This window comes from Belonocnema kinseyi, chromosome 5 (genome assembly GCF_010883055.1).
Source record: "Belonocnema kinseyi isolate 2016_QV_RU_SX_M_011 chromosome 5, B_treatae_v1, whole genome shotgun sequence".
Taxonomy (NCBI): Eukaryota; Metazoa; Arthropoda; class Insecta; order Hymenoptera; family Cynipidae; genus Belonocnema; species Belonocnema kinseyi.
In genome coordinates this window covers 74,847,062-74,865,753 of record NC_046661.1, presented here as the reverse complement: position 1 = coordinate 74,865,753, position 18,692 = coordinate 74,847,062, and the positions used below count along the sequence as shown (strand labels likewise).

At 23.9% G+C, this 18,692-nt stretch overlaps 1 protein-coding gene across 1 annotated transcript in view; it reads left to right on the top strand.

Annotated features, from left to right (window-relative positions):
* Positions 1 to 17,559, top strand: part of LOC117173717 (serine/arginine repetitive matrix protein 1-like) — a 45,565-nt gene extending 28,006 nt beyond the window's left edge. Inside the window, exons 6-9 of the mRNA XM_033362358.1 lie at positions 341 to 708; positions 7,825 to 7,977; positions 11,852 to 12,005; positions 16,208 to 17,559. Of these exons, the coding sequence (XP_033218249.1) occupies positions 341 to 708; positions 7,825 to 7,977; positions 11,852 to 12,005; positions 16,208 to 16,313 (781 nt within the window). The 3' untranslated portion in view covers positions 16,314 to 17,559. The remainder of the gene's footprint in view (positions 1 to 340; positions 709 to 7,824; positions 7,978 to 11,851; positions 12,006 to 16,207) is intronic.
* Positions 17,560 to 18,692: the final 1,133 nt, after the last annotated feature.

The window sequence follows — 18,692 nt, the reverse complement described above, 5'->3', positions numbered from 1 at the left end:
AAACTTCGAACCTTATTTTCTCAGTTTGACAGTTGAGGGACATGGCGTACTATAATTTTGGGGCGACTAAGTGTTTGTCCAAAAAACGGTCCATTATTCTTACTTTTTTCTACAAATTTTTGCACTGCAATTTCGAAATTTAAAATAAAAAAATGTCCTGAATTTTTCACAAAAAGCCATTTGATGCGGGATCCTTTCTGTGAGAACGGTTGTTACCTATCTTAATCGAGACTAGCCGTGTTCCCTGATTTTAGTTTGACTCAAAATAAGCAGCATATAATAATCGATATTAAAGACTTAAACATTTTTTTTGAGTTAATTTTTGAATTCCGATTAACAGGACGGAGACCGAGGCGAAGAAAGTTTGCAAAGTGCGTTTCGCTGAAAGCGACGTGGTCTCAAATACGAGTGTCGCGAAGCTGAGATCCGGAACACCAGGTCACAAATTGTCGTTGAAGAGGTTGTCGGAGGTGAGAAGCAAATCGAGATCTCCCCAGAGATTGAGCAAGGGGGGATTGAGCGAGAGCACGAGAAGAAGATCTAGTTCAGTGTCAGTGATAGAAGGAACGCCGAGAACACCGAGTAATAAAAGGAGGAATAATTCAGTTGCTACTTCCACTCTCAAGTCTGATAGCAAAGCGCAATTGGCGTCGGTTAACCGACTCAGCAGACCCAGGGTATCTGCTGCTCCTGTTGAGAAAAAACCTGGTAATTAAACTCTCAAAGATAATTAATTAATTTAAAGTTGTTTTATTCCATTGGCCTGAAAAACCTGGAAAAGCCCTTGAATTTTGCTCATGGTCTTGGAATTTGTATTCTCTTTGAAGAAAAAATAGGTTTTCAAACTTTCTTTTACTCTACTGAAGGAAAAAAGTGTGACTGAATCGTATTTTGGTTGTTTTAATTTCACCTTTTTACGAATATAGGGTGGCTGCTGGACCGGGAAATGACAGGAAATTTTACAAATTTTCAAAACAAAAATCTGCGCAAGTTCGATTTCAACAGTTTTTTTTTTTAAATAATTAGTTGAATTAATATCTTTTTTCAATTATGATATCATGCAGTTTACAATGCATAATTTTGAATTCTTTTACTTCAAAAAAGTTCCATTTTAGATTTTTATTTTCAAGTGTACATTTTCAATTTAAAGAGGCTCAAAGTGCGGTCTTGAAGACTTAAACAATTAAAAATTAAAAGCGTTTGAAGTTGAAATTTTTGGATAAAAAACAGTTTTGTTTTATAAGCTGTAAATATAAATAAGTAAATCCGTTCAAGTTTTTAAAAATTTTCAGATTATGACTGTTTCAATTCGAAAGTCTTAGCAATTAGAAAAAATAAAGGTTCGATTTAAAATATATTCGTAATTAAAGGCTTTTAAAATTTTAAATATTGTTTCAGTCTGAATTATTCAATTCTTAAATCCATTTGATTTCAAATTTGTTAATTAAGAAAAAGGATAATTATTTGAAAATGAGCAATATTTGACTGTTAATTTAAGTCGAGTAAATTAAAGCCAAATATTTAAAAGTAAACAATTTGAAACTTAACTGTTTGACATAAAAAGCTTTGAATTGTTAACATTTCAAAAAGCTTTTAAAATCTTAACTATACAATTTTTGTTGTTCTATTTAAAAACCATTTAATTTGTAAGCGAAATTGTTGTTTTTTATGTATAAATAATAATTGAACACTTATTATTTGTATAAAAAAATTGAGTTATTTTAAGAAATATTTAGTTGTTTTGGAAAATATATTTTAAAATGAATAGAATTTGTCCTACAATTTTTAGAAAATCCTGCAAATTTAGAATAAAAAAATCCTTATAATCTGCCAGGGTTTTTTGTTGACAATGTTGGAAATTTTAAAAAATCTTTTTAAATATTCTGTGCAAACAATTTTTCAAAATGAAAAATCATTTTCAATTTTCCTAGGAATTTTAAGCAAATGTTTTTATTCGTTTGAAGCTTTTTACAATTCTTAAAAAGTTTCTACATTTTTTTTTAAATCTGCAAAAATCTACATTTTTTTTTAATTTGGCTTTGGGGATTTGCACCAAAATTTCGGTACGAATAGCCGGATTTTGTCGCTACACTCACTTCATTTAAATTATTTGGTATCGTTTCAAGTTATAAATTAATTTTGAATCTTTTTAAAACTTCTTAAAATAAATTAAATTTTTTCTAAAAATAATAAAGTGTTCTATTGTTAATTATAAATACAACTTTTATGGAAATTTTCGTTGATTCGCAGGATTTTCCAAAAGTTGTAGGACAAATTCAATTGATTTTAAAAGTGATTTAGAAGTTCTGAAAAAATGTTTAAAATAATTTGAAATTTGAAATCATTTAAAATACCTTCTAGATTTCTTTAGGTTTTGAAATAAAATTTTAAAGCTTTTAAAGGATGATTAAACTAATTAAAATGAAAATAATTTAACTGCTAATTTAAGAACTTTTAAGTTGAAATAAAATTTAAATTTTTAATGTTTCTAGTCTAAAATAACTTAATAATATAAATTCTACTGTTTTGTTGAATATATTTTCTTTTTGAGTTTCAAGTTTTATTATTTTGGTACTAATTATTTTGGTATTTTAGATGAAAATTAACTTTTTGGTTAAAAAATCATCTTTTTTAAATTGAAAATTCTACTGTTTTGTGAAGGATTCGTCTTTTTGGCTTAATAATTTAACAATTTGGTTTACATTTTTTCTCTATTGATTGAAAAAATTTCCTTCGTAGAAAATTCGTCTATAATTTTTGGAAATTTATGTCTTCAAAGAAATTTTATCTTTTCTTTAAATAAAAATGCTACTATTCAATTTTTGTTTGATTTTTTTTTATTATTCCATTATTGGTTGAGAATTTTTTTTTTATTCATATTTTTTAGGGTGAACATTTAACTATTTTGTCAAAAATTAGTGTTTTGGGCTGGAAAATTCAACTGTTTTGTTGAATATTTTTTCTTTTTGAGTTGCAAGTTTTATTATTTTGGTAGAAAATTTAAATTTTTAGATGAAAATGAACTTTTTGGTTAAAAAATCACATATTCTGATTGAAAATTTAACAGTTTGGTAAAGAATTCATCTTTTGGGCTTGAAAATTTAACAATTTGGTAGAAATTTTTTTCTATTGATTGGAAAATTTTTCTACGTAGAAAAATCACTTTTTTTGTTGATTTTTTTTAAAAATAAAAATTCCCTTTTTGTTGGTAGAAAAGTAATCTTTTTGGTTTAAATTTCCTCTTTTTTTTATACTGCAACTTTTTGTTAAAAATTTATATTTTTGGCTTGAAAATGCAGCTATTTTACAATTAAATCCGTCTTTTGGCTTAAAAGTTAAATTTGTTGAAAATGCGTCTGTTTGGTTAAAAAATGTAAGTTCTGGGTTAAAAGTTTAGCTACTTTGTTATAAAATCGGTTAGTAGAGTTTCAATGATTTGAAGAGATTTGAATTTTTTTTAATTCACACTAAATTCTTATAAATTATTTTGAATTCCCATGAATTTTTTTAAGCTCTTTTCAAACTTATTGAATTCAGATAAGTTTTTTCATACCTGCAAATTGTTATTTATTAATTTGATTTTTTTGATACACCTTCAATTTAGATAAATTTCATAGAATGCATCTCGTTTACTCTAAATTTCTTTAAATTAAATGCAATTTCACGGAAATCAATTATGAAATTCTTTTGAATTTTAAAATTTTTTAATTTTGAAAGCTTTTACTTAATTGATCTTGAGGATCAATTGATAAAATGATGAAAGGATTTGAATCAATTTCAGGTATTTTTGTCAAATTCTTAGGCATTTTCAAAAGCTTTAACTTTTTTTATTGATTTAGAGAATTTCAAGGGGTTTTAATAATTTTAAGGGATTTTAAGAGATCGTAATATTTTAATTGATTTCAAAGAATTTTCAAAAAAAATGTGCAATTAATTTGGAATTCGCCCGGAATTGCTATTAATTTATCCGAAATTCTTTCAAATTCTTTTGAATTATTCTAAATTTACTCAATTGTGCTCATATTCTTTTCAATTTTTCTAGACTAATTTCAAACTCATTTAATTCAATTAATTTTTTCATATTTTTAAATTGTTTTGAATTCACCTGACTGTTTTTTGTTTTTTAAATAGATTTTTATTTTATATGAAGTTCATCGAATTCTTCTCTTTTGACTCGAATTCCTCTAAATGCACTCAAATTTTAGTGAAATAAATGGAATTTTGTCGATTTGAATATTTTTTCCAATTTATTTGAATTGTTGTGAATTTAACTTGATTCTTTTGTAGCTACCAATCACTTCATTGGTTAGAAATTAGTAGGGTTTCAAATATTTAAAGAGATTTTAAATGGTTTTAATCCACTCTGAATTCTTATATATTCTATGAAATTCTTTTGAAATTTTTAATTTTCTTAAATTTTTCTAAATTCAGTCAAATCTATTTAATTGGTTGTTTTTTTTTTTATTTTCTAAAGTTTTTATTCAAGTGACCCTAAAGTCTTTTAACTTCACCTTGAATTATTGGACATTTCATCAAATTATTTTCAATTCCCTTGAACTTTTCTAAGCTTGTTTTAAACTTACTGAATTCCAATTTTACGGAAATCAATGGCATTTTTTATTTAAGGTATTTTCCAATTCACTTGAATTATTTTGAATATAACTTTAATTGTTTTGAATTAATTTGAAATATTTCAGGGCATTTTTAAAGATTCCAAGAAATTTTTAATAGATTTCAATAATTTGAAGGGATTTATAAGATTTTATGATATTTGTAAAACTTCAAAGGCATTTTCAAGAGCTTTGAATTGAAAATATTTCAAGGAATTTGAAAAGATTCCAAGTAATTATTCATTATTAATTTGAAGGTATTTCAAAGCGTTATTATTTTATCCTGACTTTTTTTTAATTCTTTGAAATTCTCCTGAATTTGATAAATTCTCTAGAATTTAATGAATTCACTGGAGTTTTTTCAAAATTTCAAAAATTTTTAAAATGATTTTAAAGTATTTTTTCAAATTCCTCGGCATTTTCAAGAGCTTTGGAAAATTTCAAAAGATTCTAAAGGATTTTAAATATTTTTGGTTATTTAAAAATATTACAAATACATTTTTAATGGATGTCAACAATTTAGTGAGATTTCAAAAGTTTCGAAATATTTGAGAATATTGTAAAAGATTCTTAACCATTTTCAAAAGCTTTAAAAAGTTCCAAGGGATTTCAAAGGATCTCGAAGGATTTGAAATATTTTAGGATATTTTAAACGATTCCTATAATTTTTTAATTTATTTCGAAAGTTTGAAGGAGTCTTAAAAGACTTTGAAATATTTTAGATTATTTTTAAATATTTTAAAAATTACAAGGATTTCAATGATTTTATGGAGTTTTAAAAGCTCTCAATATATTTTAATAAATTTTCCAGGATTTCAGGAAGTATTATCAGGTTTCATATAATTTTGCGGAATCTTATAATATTTTAATGATTTTTAAAGAATTTATTCACCAGAAGTGAGGGATTTTGTAGGGTTTCAAAAGTTGCAACAGATTAAAAAATATATATTTTTCGCAATTCATTTGGAATTCGACCTGCATTTTTATTAATTTATCCTGATTTCTTTTAAATTCTTTTGAATTCTTCTAAATTCCCTAAATTCTACTGCATTTAATGGATTAAAAGAAAAATCTATTAAATTCATCTTGACGTATTTAAAACTCGCCGTAAATTCTTAAGAATTTCATCAAATTCTTTTGAATTTTCTTTAATTCTTCTCATTTTTTCCATATATTCGAACTGATTTGAATTCACTGCTTTTTTCAGTTGTATGTTTTATGAATTTTGTCACTATTAGTCACTTTTTTCTTAAATCACTTTTTAGTCACTTTTATTTAAATAAATTAACTTGGAATTTTCAGTGTATTTTCATATCCCTAGAAGAACCTGGAAATATTAGGGGTCTCTTTTTATTCAGGGAATTTTTTCGAAAGCGTTTTTTAATGCTCTCAATGTATTTTAATACATTTTCCAGGATGTAAGGAAATGTCGCCAGATGTCATAAAATTCTACGGTATTTAATAATATTTTAGCGGATTTTAAAGAATGTATTCAAGAGAAGTGAAGTGTTTCGTAGGGTTTCAAAGATTTGAAGAGTTTTGGGATTGATTTTTGGAATTCACCCTGAATTAATATTAATTTATCATGTATTCTTTTAAATTCTTTGGAATTTTTTCCCTTTTGAATTAATAAAATGATTTAAGGATTTGAAATATTTTAAGGTATTTTTTAATTTCCTAGCATTTTCAAGAGTTACAAATCTGAATCTTAAGACATTTTCAAATATTCCCACAAATTATTTATTTATTTCAAAGTTTGAAGGGATTTTAAAGACTTTGGAAATATTCAAGAACATTTGACAAGATTCCAATCCGTTTTCCAGACATTTAAACAATTTCATGGGATTTCCAAGGGTTTTGATCATTTTAAGGGATTTTTAACATTTTAATTCCCAATTCATTTGAATCCCTTTTAATCGTTTTTTAGCCATTAACATTTTTTTAAATTCGTTGTTAGTAAGGTTTGAAAGAAATGAGAAAATTTTCAAATATTTTTTACAATTCATTTGTATTTCGTCCTGAGTAATTATTCTACACTCATTTTAAACTTTCTTAAGTCAATGCATTTTCTAATATTTTAAATGGTTTTCAATTGATTTTTTAAAATTCAACTTGTTTTTTTTTTTTATCAATTTCATCGAGTTCTTACTATTTCCCTTAAATTTCTTTAAATCCACTCAAATTTGGATGAAATAAATGGAATTTTTTCTCTTGATTTTTTTTTTATTTACTTAATTCTTCTTGATTTACTCAATTCTACTCAATTTAGGGGATTTTTTGGAATTTAAAAAAAAATTTATTCAGTTGATTCTGAAGTTTTTTTTCTGAGCTCATTTTTGAAGTCTGATAAATTCATCTTGAATTCGTTAACCTTTGAGCGCGAAAAAGTTGGAAAATTCAATTGTTTTGTAGAAAGTTTTTTTTTGTCGAAAATTTGATGTTGTTTTGTTTCTGAAAATGTAACTTTTTCATTTTTGGTTGAAATGTCATGTTTTTTAGTTAAAAATTCAAGCGAAATCTTTTTTTTTAAGTCAACTGTTTTTTATTTAAAATAAAAATACTTTTTGCTTGAAATATCTACTATTACGTTATTTCTTTAAGAATAAATTCATCTTTTTTGTTTGAAGGTTCAACTATTTTTTTAAACAATCATTTTTTGTTGAAGATTATTTATTTTAGTTTAAAATGCATGTTGTTTTTTATTAAAAATATTTTATTAACTACAAATTTAACCTAATTCGTCAAAAACTAATTTTTTTAACAATTGAATTTCCTTTTTCTTATGAAAAATGCAACTGCGTGGTTGATTTTTTTGTTGAAAATTCATAATTTCGGTGTTAAATTTTTTATATGTAGAAAACTGAACTATTTAATTAAAAATTCTACTCTTTTGTTTGAAATTCAATTATTTTGGTAAAAAAATCAAGTATCTTATTAAAAATTAATCCTTTTTGGTCGAGAATTAACTGTTTTTTTTAAAAGTTCATCCCTGTGGATTGAAAATTAATCTATTATGGTATAAATCGAATTATTTTTTTGGCTGAGAAAAATAAATTTGAAAATTTTCAATGGGATTTTGAAAATGAAGTTTTGCGGCGAACCTTGTCTCCTTTTGAAAAGAAATTCCCTAGACCAGAAGCCTTTTAATTAGTTTTTAAATCTTAATATTTCGTTATTCTTTACTAGAACTTCATATAATTTCAATTTTTTTCAGAATCCAAGACACCAGTGGCGCGAAAAATTCCAAATTTCGCCGGGATTCACCAAAAGAATTTCAAAAAAATGGAATCGATCGTAGATGGAAAAAAACGGTTGGAGGAGAGACACGTTGCGTTGGTCCATCCAATAGTCACCAGCGCTACAAAATGTAAGACTACTTTCTCGGAGAATATACTTCTCTAGAATAATTTTTAATTTATGTGTTGTGTTGTCTTTTCTTATTTACAGGCCTTATACTCTTTCCTCTATTCCTCTCTTTTTCCCTTTTTAATAGAATTTCTCATTTTTTCCACTGTCTGAAAAAAATTCAACATTTTCTCGTTTTTTTTTCTAAATTCGAACTAATTAATATTTAGAACTCAATAAGAAAATCTAGCTATTTTTGACTCAAAATTCATCATTTATTCATTCATTTATTAAAAATTTCTACTGTTTCGTTGAAAATTTGATTATTTGTTTGAAAACGCAAGACTTTTTGGTTGAAGTTTAATAATTTTTTTTTGAAAATTTGATCATTTGGCCGAAAAGAATATTTTATGAAAATTCATCTTTCATGGATGAAAATCAACTTTTTTGTTATAAATTAAATTCTTTTTTTAAAAATTATTCAATTTTTGTAAATTTAAAAATTCAACTATATTTTGGTGAATACGTTACTGTTTTTAGTTGAAGCTTAATTATTTTTGTTAGAACATTCGTCCATTTGGTTGAAAATTCATCTCTCGTGGTAGATTTTTTTTTAATTTAACTACTTTATTTAATGTTGAACTATTCGGTTGGAAATGGATGTATTTTCTTGAAAATTAGTACTTTTTCTTTTAAATATCAACTGTGACGATTTTTGTTAACAATTCAAAAAATAAAATGGAAAATCAAAAATTTAATTAAAAAAATGATTTAGTTTTTTAAATGCTTTGTTGAAAAATAATTTTTTGGTTAATGATTCATCCTTTTAATTGAAAATTTAACTATTTTGTTGAAAATTCTTTGTTTTAAAAATTTTATTTTTATTTTAAAAACTCATTTATTTTCTTGAAAATTTATCATTTTTGGTTAAATTCAGCTATTTTGTATTTTAAATTAAATTCTTTTTTGTTTTGGAAATATATCAACAATTACATTTTCTGTTACAAATTCGTCTTTTTAGGTTTAAAATTTAACTATTTTTTTGAAAAATAATCTGTTTTAGTTAAGAATTAAATTATTTTGTTCACAATTTTTATTTATTTTTTTTTGAATATCAACTATTACGTTTTTTTGTTAAAAATGCATATTTTTGGTTGGAAATTAATGTATTTTGTTGAAAATTTATATTTTCTGTTTTAAATGACAAATATTAAGTTTGTTGTTAGAAATTCATATTTATTAGTTGAATATTCAAATATTTGGTTAAATAGTAAACCACTCTGTTAAACATGTTTTTTTAAATTAACTACTTCATTTTTAGTTCAAATTTTATAATTCTTAGTTCAAATTGTTGTTTTTTTTAGTTAAAAATTGATGTATTTTTTTTTTAAATTTGTATTTTTTGGTACCTGCGTTTTTTTTTGTTTTGATAAAAATGCATATTTTTATTGAGGAATACTGTTTTTTGTTGTAAAAATGTAGATTTTTTACCTAAAATTTCACTGTTCCACTTTTAGTTCAAGATTAATATTTTTATTTGAAAATTCAACTATTTGGTTGAAAATTTAAGTATTTTTGTTGTTATTGAGAATTTGTCTTTTTATTTAAGTTGAACTCATTTTTATTTAAAATTGAAATCTTTTTTATTGAAATATCAGCTATTACATTTGTCGTTGAAAATGCAAATTTTTTGTTTAAATATTCAACTACTTTTGTGAAAATTCGTTTAACTTTGGATGAAAAATAATGGTTTTAACTGAAAATTATATTATTCCTCTTTTGGTTGAATATTGACATATTATAGTTGACAATTTATTTTGTTTAAATACGTCTTTTGGGTTTAATTCAACTGGTTTCTATTTTGAATAAAAATATTTTTGTGTTGAAATATCAACCATTACATTTTTCGTTGAAAATTTATCTTTTTTTGTTTTGAAATTGATATATTTTGGTGGAAATTCCCCCTTCTTTAGTTGAAAATTTATCAATTTCAGTTGAAAATTCAACTGTTGGGTTGAACACGCATTTATTTTTCGAATTTTTTGTTGGATAATGATATTTTTTAGTTGAAAATTCAACTAATTGTTTAAAAATTCATGTATTTCGTTGAAAATAAGTCGTTTTTAGTTGAATTCGACTTTTGTTTTATATTTTTAATTAAATTTTATTTTATTATAGTTGAAATATCAACAATTACATCTTTTTTTGCAAATTTTTTGTTTGAAAACTCTACTATTTGGTACGAAATTGATGCATTTTGTTGAAAATTCGTATTTATCAGTTTAATTATGAACCATTATATTTTTTGTTAAAAATTTAAAAAATAAATTAAAAACAATATTTTAAAAAATTATTTAGGTTTGGACTATTTTGTTGAAAATCCTTTTTTTCGTTTGTTGAAAATTAATAATTTTAAATGAACATTTCACTATTCCGATTATTGTTGAATAATGATATTTTTAGTTTGAAATTCAACTATTTTGTCAAAAATTGATCTTTTTTATTTTTTATTGAAAAGATATCTTTTTTATTTAAAAAATCAAATACTTTTCTAAAATTTGTTTTTCTTTTATGGTGCAAAATTCCTGTATTTTGTTGAAAATACGTCGTTTTGTTTAAATTCAGATATTTTCTATTTTAAATTAAAATATTTTTTATTGAATTATCAACAATAACATTTTTTATTGCAAATTCATCTTTTTGGCTTTAAATTCAACTACTTTGTTGAAAAAATATGTTTTGTTTAAAAGGTAATTGTTTTAATTGGAAATTGAACTGTTTCATTTTTGGTTGAAAATGTGTCATTTTTAGTTTAAAAAATCAACAGTTTGGTTGAAAATTCGACTATTTGGTTTCTAAATTGATATATTTTGTTGAGAATACATATATTTTCGTTTAATTCAACTGTTTTGTATTTAAAATAAAAATCTTTCTTTAGTTGAAATATCAACAATTACATTTTTTGTTGCAAAATTATCATTTTTGATTAAAATTCAACTACTTTCTTGAAAATTATCTGGTTTTGGGTGAAGGCTAATCGTTTTAACTGAAGATTGAACTATTCCATTTTTTATTAAAAATTTATTTTTTTCATTAAAAAATGATCTCTTTGGTTGAAAATGCACGCATTTCGTTCAAATTTTTCTTTTTGATTGAATTCAATTGTTTTAAAAAAAATTAAATTTAACAATCTTTTTGGGTGAATGTTCTACTATATTGGTGAAAATTCGTTTTTTATTTTCGTTTAAAATAATCTTTTTAACTCAAAGTTGAACTATTCCATTTTTGGTTGAAAATTAATATTTTTCGATAGTAAGTTAATGTCTTTGATTGAAAATTCATTTTGTTGTTGTTGAAAATTCATTTTTTGTTGTTGAAATATTTACTTGAAAATGCACGTATTTTGTCGAAAATTCGTCTTTTGGATTGAACTCGACTGTTTTTAATTAAAAATTAAAACCCTTTTGGTTGAAATATCAACGATTGCATTTCTTTTCGAAAATTCATCTTGTTGGTTGAATGTTCTACTATTTTGGTGAAAATTCGTTTTTTATTTTATTAAAAAAGAATCGTTTTAACTGAAAATTGAACTATTTCATTATTGGTTGAAAATTGATATTTTTTCATTGAAAAATCTATGCTTTAATTGAAAATTCGTGTTTTTGGTTGAAAATTCATAATTTCAGCTAAAAATTCGTCTCTTTGGTTGAAAAAATGATTATTTTGTTGAAAATTCTTTTTATATTGAATGCAACATGATGGTCCCCAGAGTAATTTTATTTAAAAGAATTCCGATTCTCCTATTTTCGTGAAAAATCACCTTATTTTTCCTGTTTTGAGAACATTTTGAACTGTGAAGTATTTATTTATTGAAAAGAAATATTTTCTACTTGCAGCGATGCCTGAAGTCACACTACGAAAACGCCTCGAGCCAACAAAAGCTGTAGCCACCACTGAAGGTGCGAACGGTGCCTACACCAGATTTGGATTCAAAGTACGCAGAAACGAAGCTGCTCAATCCATAGCCAAAAAACAACCAATAATGACCAGGTAACACTTAATTATCTAGGTAATTAAATTTAAATTTCACTAATAATTTGCAAAAGCCGAATTTTTTTGTGGTTAAAAATTTAAAAAGAGATTTTTCCATAAGGAAACGTACTAAAATTACGTAAGAGCTCAAGGGCGGGTGTCAAGGAAACAGTTATAAATTTTATTGTTTGATTAACAATTTTACAATTTTTTTAAAAAGAAAATTTTTTTGTTGCAAATTCAACTGTTTTTGTTACAAATTCGTCTTTTTGGGTTAAAAATTCATTTTGTTCAATATGAACATATCTTTTCGGATGAAAATTCAACTCTTTTTTTTTGAAAATTTGTCTTATTGATTTAAAAATTCACCTGTTTGAGTAGAATTTTCATTTTTCTTGGACGAAAATGCAACTGTTCGGTTAAAAATTCGACCTCTTCTATGGAAGTTTCTCTTTTTGATTTTGCTCTGAAAATTCATACTTTTTAGTTGAAAAAATTTAGGGAATTTTTTCGAAAGCGTGGTTAATTTTTTTAAATTTCAATATAAAATGTTAATGACAATGAATCTTCATTTGTTAAAGTAGCTTTATATCACTGTATTTAACCATTATTTATTTATTTTTTTACTGAAAATTTAACTATTCTTTTTTTTTTGCTGTAATTTGATCGTTTTCAGTTGAAAATTTAAGTTTCTGATTCAAAATTTATGTATTTTATTGAAAAAATTGTAATTGTATAAAATTAATCTTCCTGTTTGAGCATTCATCTTTTTGCTTAAAAATTCAACAGTTTCTCCGCTTTTTTCCTCACTTTGGACCGAAAAAAACTTTCTTGGTTGACAGTTCTACTTATATAAAAATTCGTCTTGTTTGGTTAAATTTAACTGTTTATGGTTAAAAATTAAAATCTAACTACTAACTAAAATATAACTGAAATTTGACTAGAAATTTAACTATTGAATTTTTAGTTGAAAAATTATATATTTTAGTTGAAATTCCATGTTTTTTTATAGAAATTAATCTTCTTGGTTGAAAATTCAATAATTCGAGATATAGGTTAATCATTTTAGTTTCTAATTTCATCTTTTTTATTTAAAATTTAACTGTTCCAGATGATAATTATTCATTTGAGTTGAAACTTTGTCAATTTATTTGAAAATATAACATTTTTTTTTAAATTTCTTATTTTAAAATTGAAAATGTAACTGTTGCAATTAAATATTTTATCATTTGATCTAAAAATTCATCTTTTTAGGTCAACATTAACTTTTATAATTGAAAATTTAACTATTTAATTTTTGCTTGAAAGTGTATCTTTTTTATTTGAAAATTCAAAATTAATCTTTTAGGTAGAAAGTAATCTCCTGGGTTGAAAATTTATCTTTTTGGTTTATTATTCAACTATTTCAGTTGAAGATTCATCATTTTAGCAGAAAATTTTTGTTTGTTTCATTCAAATTTTCAATGTGAAGATTCAAAATTTAATTTGAAAATTCACCGGATTGGGTAAAAATTTATCTTTTTATTTGAAATTTAACTATTTGGATGCAAATTTGTTTTTTTTAGTTAAAACTCCATGTATTTTGTTGAAACTTGTGTTTTTTTTTGTAGAAAATTAAGCTTCTAGGTTGAAAATGTAACTTTTTGATTTAATATTCAACTATTTCCGATGAAGATTTATCATTTTAGTAGAAAATTCTTTTTTTTTTTAATTCAACTATTCCATTTGAAGATTCATTATTTAATTTGAAAATTCACCAGATTGGGTAAAAATTGAACTTTGTAGTTGAAATTCATCTATTTTGTTAAAAAAAAATATATTCTTTTTCATTTAAAAGCTAATCGTTTTAAGTGAAAATTGAATTGTTCCATTATTTATTGAAAAGATATCTTTCTTATTGAAAAAATCAAATATTTGTTTGAAAGTGCACGTATTTGATTGAAAATTTGTCTTTTTGGTTTAATTAACCTGTTTTTTTTTTTACAAAAATTGAAATATTTTTTTGTCAAAATGTCAAATATTGCATTTTTTGTTAAAAATTCATCTTTTTGGTTGTATATCAACTATTACGTTTTTTGCTTAAAAAATTAATTTAAGAAAATGATCTAGGTGTGAATAACTTTTTTTAAAAACAAGTTTTTGGTTGATGATTCGTCACTTTAATTGAAAATTTAAATACTTTTTCTAAAAATGGATTTTCATTTGCGGTTGAAAGTTCATTTATTTTGTTGAAAATATGTCGTTTTTTGTCAAATTCAACTCTTTTTTATTTTAAATTAAAATCTTTTTATGTTGAAATATCAACAATTACATTTTTTATTGTAAATTCATCTTTTTGGTTTTAAATTCAACTACTTTGTTAAAAACAATCTGTTTTGTTTGAAAAGTAATCGTTTTAATTGGAAATTGAAAATGTTCGTATTTTGTCGAAAATTCAACTTTTTGGTTGAATTCAACTGTTTTTATATAAAATTAAAATCTTTTTGGTTAAAGTGTCAGCTATTGCATCTTTTGTTGCAAATTCCTCCTGTTTTGTTTCAATATTCTAAAATTTGGTTGGGAATCGATGTATTTTTTGGAAAATTCGTATTTTTGGTTTAAATATCAACTATTTCGTTTTTTGTTAAACAAATTAAAAAAAATGTATTTAGGTATGAACTAATTTGTTTAAACGAAATTTTTTGGTTGAGGATTCATCACTTTAGTTTAAAATTTAACTAACGTGTTGAAATTTCTTCTTTTTTTTGAAAATAAAATTTTAGACTAAAAATTTTACTATTCCACTTTTTGTTCAATATATATATATTTTTTAGTTGAAAATTTATGTATTTTACATTAAAAACTTTTTTCAGTTTAAATATTTTCTATTAAAAATTTTATCTTTTTCAATTAAAAAATAAACTGTTCGGTTGAAAATGAACGCATTTCGTTCAAATTTGTCATTTTGATTTAATTAAATTGTTTTTTAAAATTTAATTTAACCATCTTTTTGGTTAAATGTTCTACTATTTTCGTGAAAATTCGTTTTTTATATTTTGTTTAAAGATAATCGTTTTAACGGAAAATTGGACTATTCCATTTTTGGTTGAAAATTGGGTAAAAATGGTTTTTTTTAATTGAAATTTAACTATTTGGATGCAAATTTGTCTTTTTTAATTAAAAACTCATATTTTGTTGAAAAATCGTCTTTTTTGTGTAGAAAATTAACCTTCTGGGTTTGAAAATGTATCTTTTTGATTTAATATTCAGCTATTCCATTTGAAGATTCATCATTTAATTAGAAATCTCACCAGATTGGGTAAAAATTGATCTTTTTAGCTGAAATTGTACTATTTGGATGCAAATTTGTCTTTTTTAGTTAAAAATTCATGTATTTAGTTAAATTTTTTTTTTTTATTGTAGAAAATTAATCTTCTTGTTTGACAATTAATCTTACTGTACGAAAACACATTTTTTATTAAAAATTTAGTTATTCCAACTTAATATTCATCATTTCAGCTGAAAATTAATTTTTCTATTTGAAAGTTTTGACTAATCTTTTTGTTATAAAATTAATCAGTTCATATTTATCTATTCCATTTTTTATTTAAAGCTGATACTTGTTAGTTGAAAATTTAAATATTGGGTTCAAAAATGATCTTTTTTAGTTAAAAATTTTTCTGTTTGGTTGAGATTTTTCATACATCTTGTTCAGAAATCGTCTTTTTCGTTCAAATTTAATCTTGTGGGTAGAAAATGCAACTATTTGTTTAAAAAATCATCTATATTTTTTAAAATTTAATTCTTTGACTTAAAAAGTTAGAAATTTGAAGCGTTTTAAATCGAATTTTTAATATAGTAACTATGAAAAGTTATATATGGAAAAATCTGAGATATGTGGAAAAAAAAACCCTGAAAGTGTCAGGGAATTTTTTCCAGGGTTTAACCAGACACCCTATAGAAAATTAATCTTCTTTGTTAAAAATTCAACTATTCCTGTTAAAGATTCATCATTTTAGATGAAAATTCGTTTCTTTTTGTTCTGTCGGGCAAAATATGTAATTTTTTTTCAGTTTTCTAAAAATATTTTAGAGTCTTTTTTGAAAATCTTAAAATGTTTCGAATTATTTTCAAATATTCTCTTAAAATTTATTTTTTTAAACAAAGAAAAATTCATATATTTAAATAGTTTAATTGTCAGTAGAGATTAAAAAAAACCTTCGATTTTTGTTTGTCCTCAGTGAAAAAAAGAAGAAAGCGAGGAGGGATATTTTAAAAGGCGTGAGAACGAACCGACGTTTCGAGTTGCAGATGAAGTCTCGAAAGTCTGCAGGCGGCTCTCACTGAACCCTATAGATTAGAGATTATTTTAATTAAGCCTAGATAATAAATGTAGATTCTAGAGACACATTGGCATGCCTACGAGGCATTTTCGATCTTTCGATTTGATTCTCGCTGATCATGAATCGTGAATAGTTTTAATCAAATCAAGCCATTATTCTTGATTTTTATTCGTGTTGGTAAGGAAATTAAAAAAAAAATCAAATAAAAAAAATTATAAATGATATTCTTCGGTACTTTTCTGTTTCTTGTAGGTTTGCTAATGCGTCAATTTGTGAACTTGGAGTCGCATGTTGGAATATTCAGCCGTTATTGAGGAATATTCTACTATTCTTATTCGGAAATATTCTCTCGTTATTGGGGAATATTGACTAATTGACAAAATTTAAGAGGCAAGAAATATTTTGCAAATACAAAGAAGCCCTGTATTGTAAAATATTTGATAGAATTTTGATACCACGTTTGTGTATTGTAGCACTTTAGTAAATGAGTGTATTGCAAACAATTCCAGTACATATTGGTATAATTAAGTAGCTATTCTGTTTTTTTTTGTTTTGTTTTTTTATTCTTGGATTTAAAAAAGTCTTTCAGATTTATGGGATTTGCCCTTTGCCTGGATAACCCTAAATATTCTGACAGAGAATCTTGACTTGTACAGGTATATCCACGTGATTTTAATTGGGTAACTGATAACTGATAATTGGTCCTTTAAATTTGTTGGCTTTGAAAATTCTTCTAGATTTATGGTTTTTATTTAGGAAAAATGGACACGGAATATTTAGCATTGTCGAGAAAGGTTTCTGGACTTGTAAATAATTAATATGAGACACATATCGGGAAAATTGAGACATTTTTTGTTACACTGATTGGACGAAATTTTGAAAGGCTTGGCACCGTATTCATTCTTTAAGAAGTACGTGTGTTAATTTTAATGCTTCTCTTGCTTTTTAATTTGCTTTATGATGACGTTATTTTTACATTCTCATTTCATTTGTACCTCGACGGGACTTACATAGATTTTTTCTTGGAATTTAGAAATCTTTTTTTTTTATTTGTACTGTATTAAATTAATTTTTTTCGGCAGTTTACAGTCTTCGGTTTTTGGTAAATGAGTTATCCTTACCAGTGATTAATTTTCATAGGATTTTCACCTCGTTTGCCCTCTTCAAAGTCTTAAGTGTTTGTGATTTGTGCGAATGGTAATGTAATGAAATGTAAGAGAATAAAGATAATAAAACAGATTTTCAAATTTTTTTATTTCGATTTTTTTTAAGAAAAAGAGGAAAAAGAAAGGAATTTGTTATTTAAACTTTCACAGTTTTTAGCATGATTTAGATATTACAATTTTATTTTCGAAATCTGTTGGAAAATTTGGAGTAGGTTCAAAATTAACATAGTGACGATGATTTGTTTGAAAATATAAAAATAGATTTTAACAACAAACCCACACTTGTATTTTTGGCTAATTTTTTGTTGAATTTTTGTGGCTTAGCAGAACTTGTTTTATAAAATTAACTTTTGCATTTTTTTCGAAAGCAGTCAATTTTATTTTATTTTATTTGAAATATATTTTCCCATCCCTTAAATAATAAACTTAACATAAAAAAATCTAAATAATTTATTTTTAACTGACGAAACTTGTAAATAAGAATGCGGAAAAATTCTAAATTTTGGTGATGCCATTTCAGAAGAGAAATTATTGCAAACATAATATTTATTTATGCAAATATAAATTAAAAAATGGATTACCAACCGACTTGTTCTGAATTAAATATTTTAATCATAGCTTTTTTCTTAGAAATGTTCCCATTCTAGTTAAAAATTTTAAATTCGGAAAAATTTGGCTTATTAATTTTTTTTTTTGCATCATCAAATATTTTTAAAGTTTTTTCTTCAATACTTTCGATTCTGTCCAATTTTAAAAAATTTTTAGTTTAAAAGAAGAAAATTTGAAATCTTTACAAGCTTTGAAATATTTTTTAATCGTTTCTAAAATTTGGTAATGTGGTAATTTTAAAAACATTTTTCTTAAAATCTTCCAGATTCTTTTTTGAAAATTTGTAAAATATTTCGAAATGTTTTGAAATATTCTCGTAAAATTAATTTTTCGAAATAAAAATAATAAAAAAATTTTCTAGGAATATAAAACAAAAATTTGATTCTCTAAACACCTTCAGAAGTTCTTAAAAAGTTTGTTTTTTTTTCTTCAAAATTTGCAAGAATCTCCATTTAAAAAAATCTTTTGAAAAAGCTAAATTAAAAAAAAAATCGACATGTTCAAAAATCTACATTTAAAAAAATAAGAAATCCCTATAATTTAAAAAAATATATTTTTGATTCCTTTCTAAAATTTTATAATCGTGTAAAATTAATCACATTTTCCTT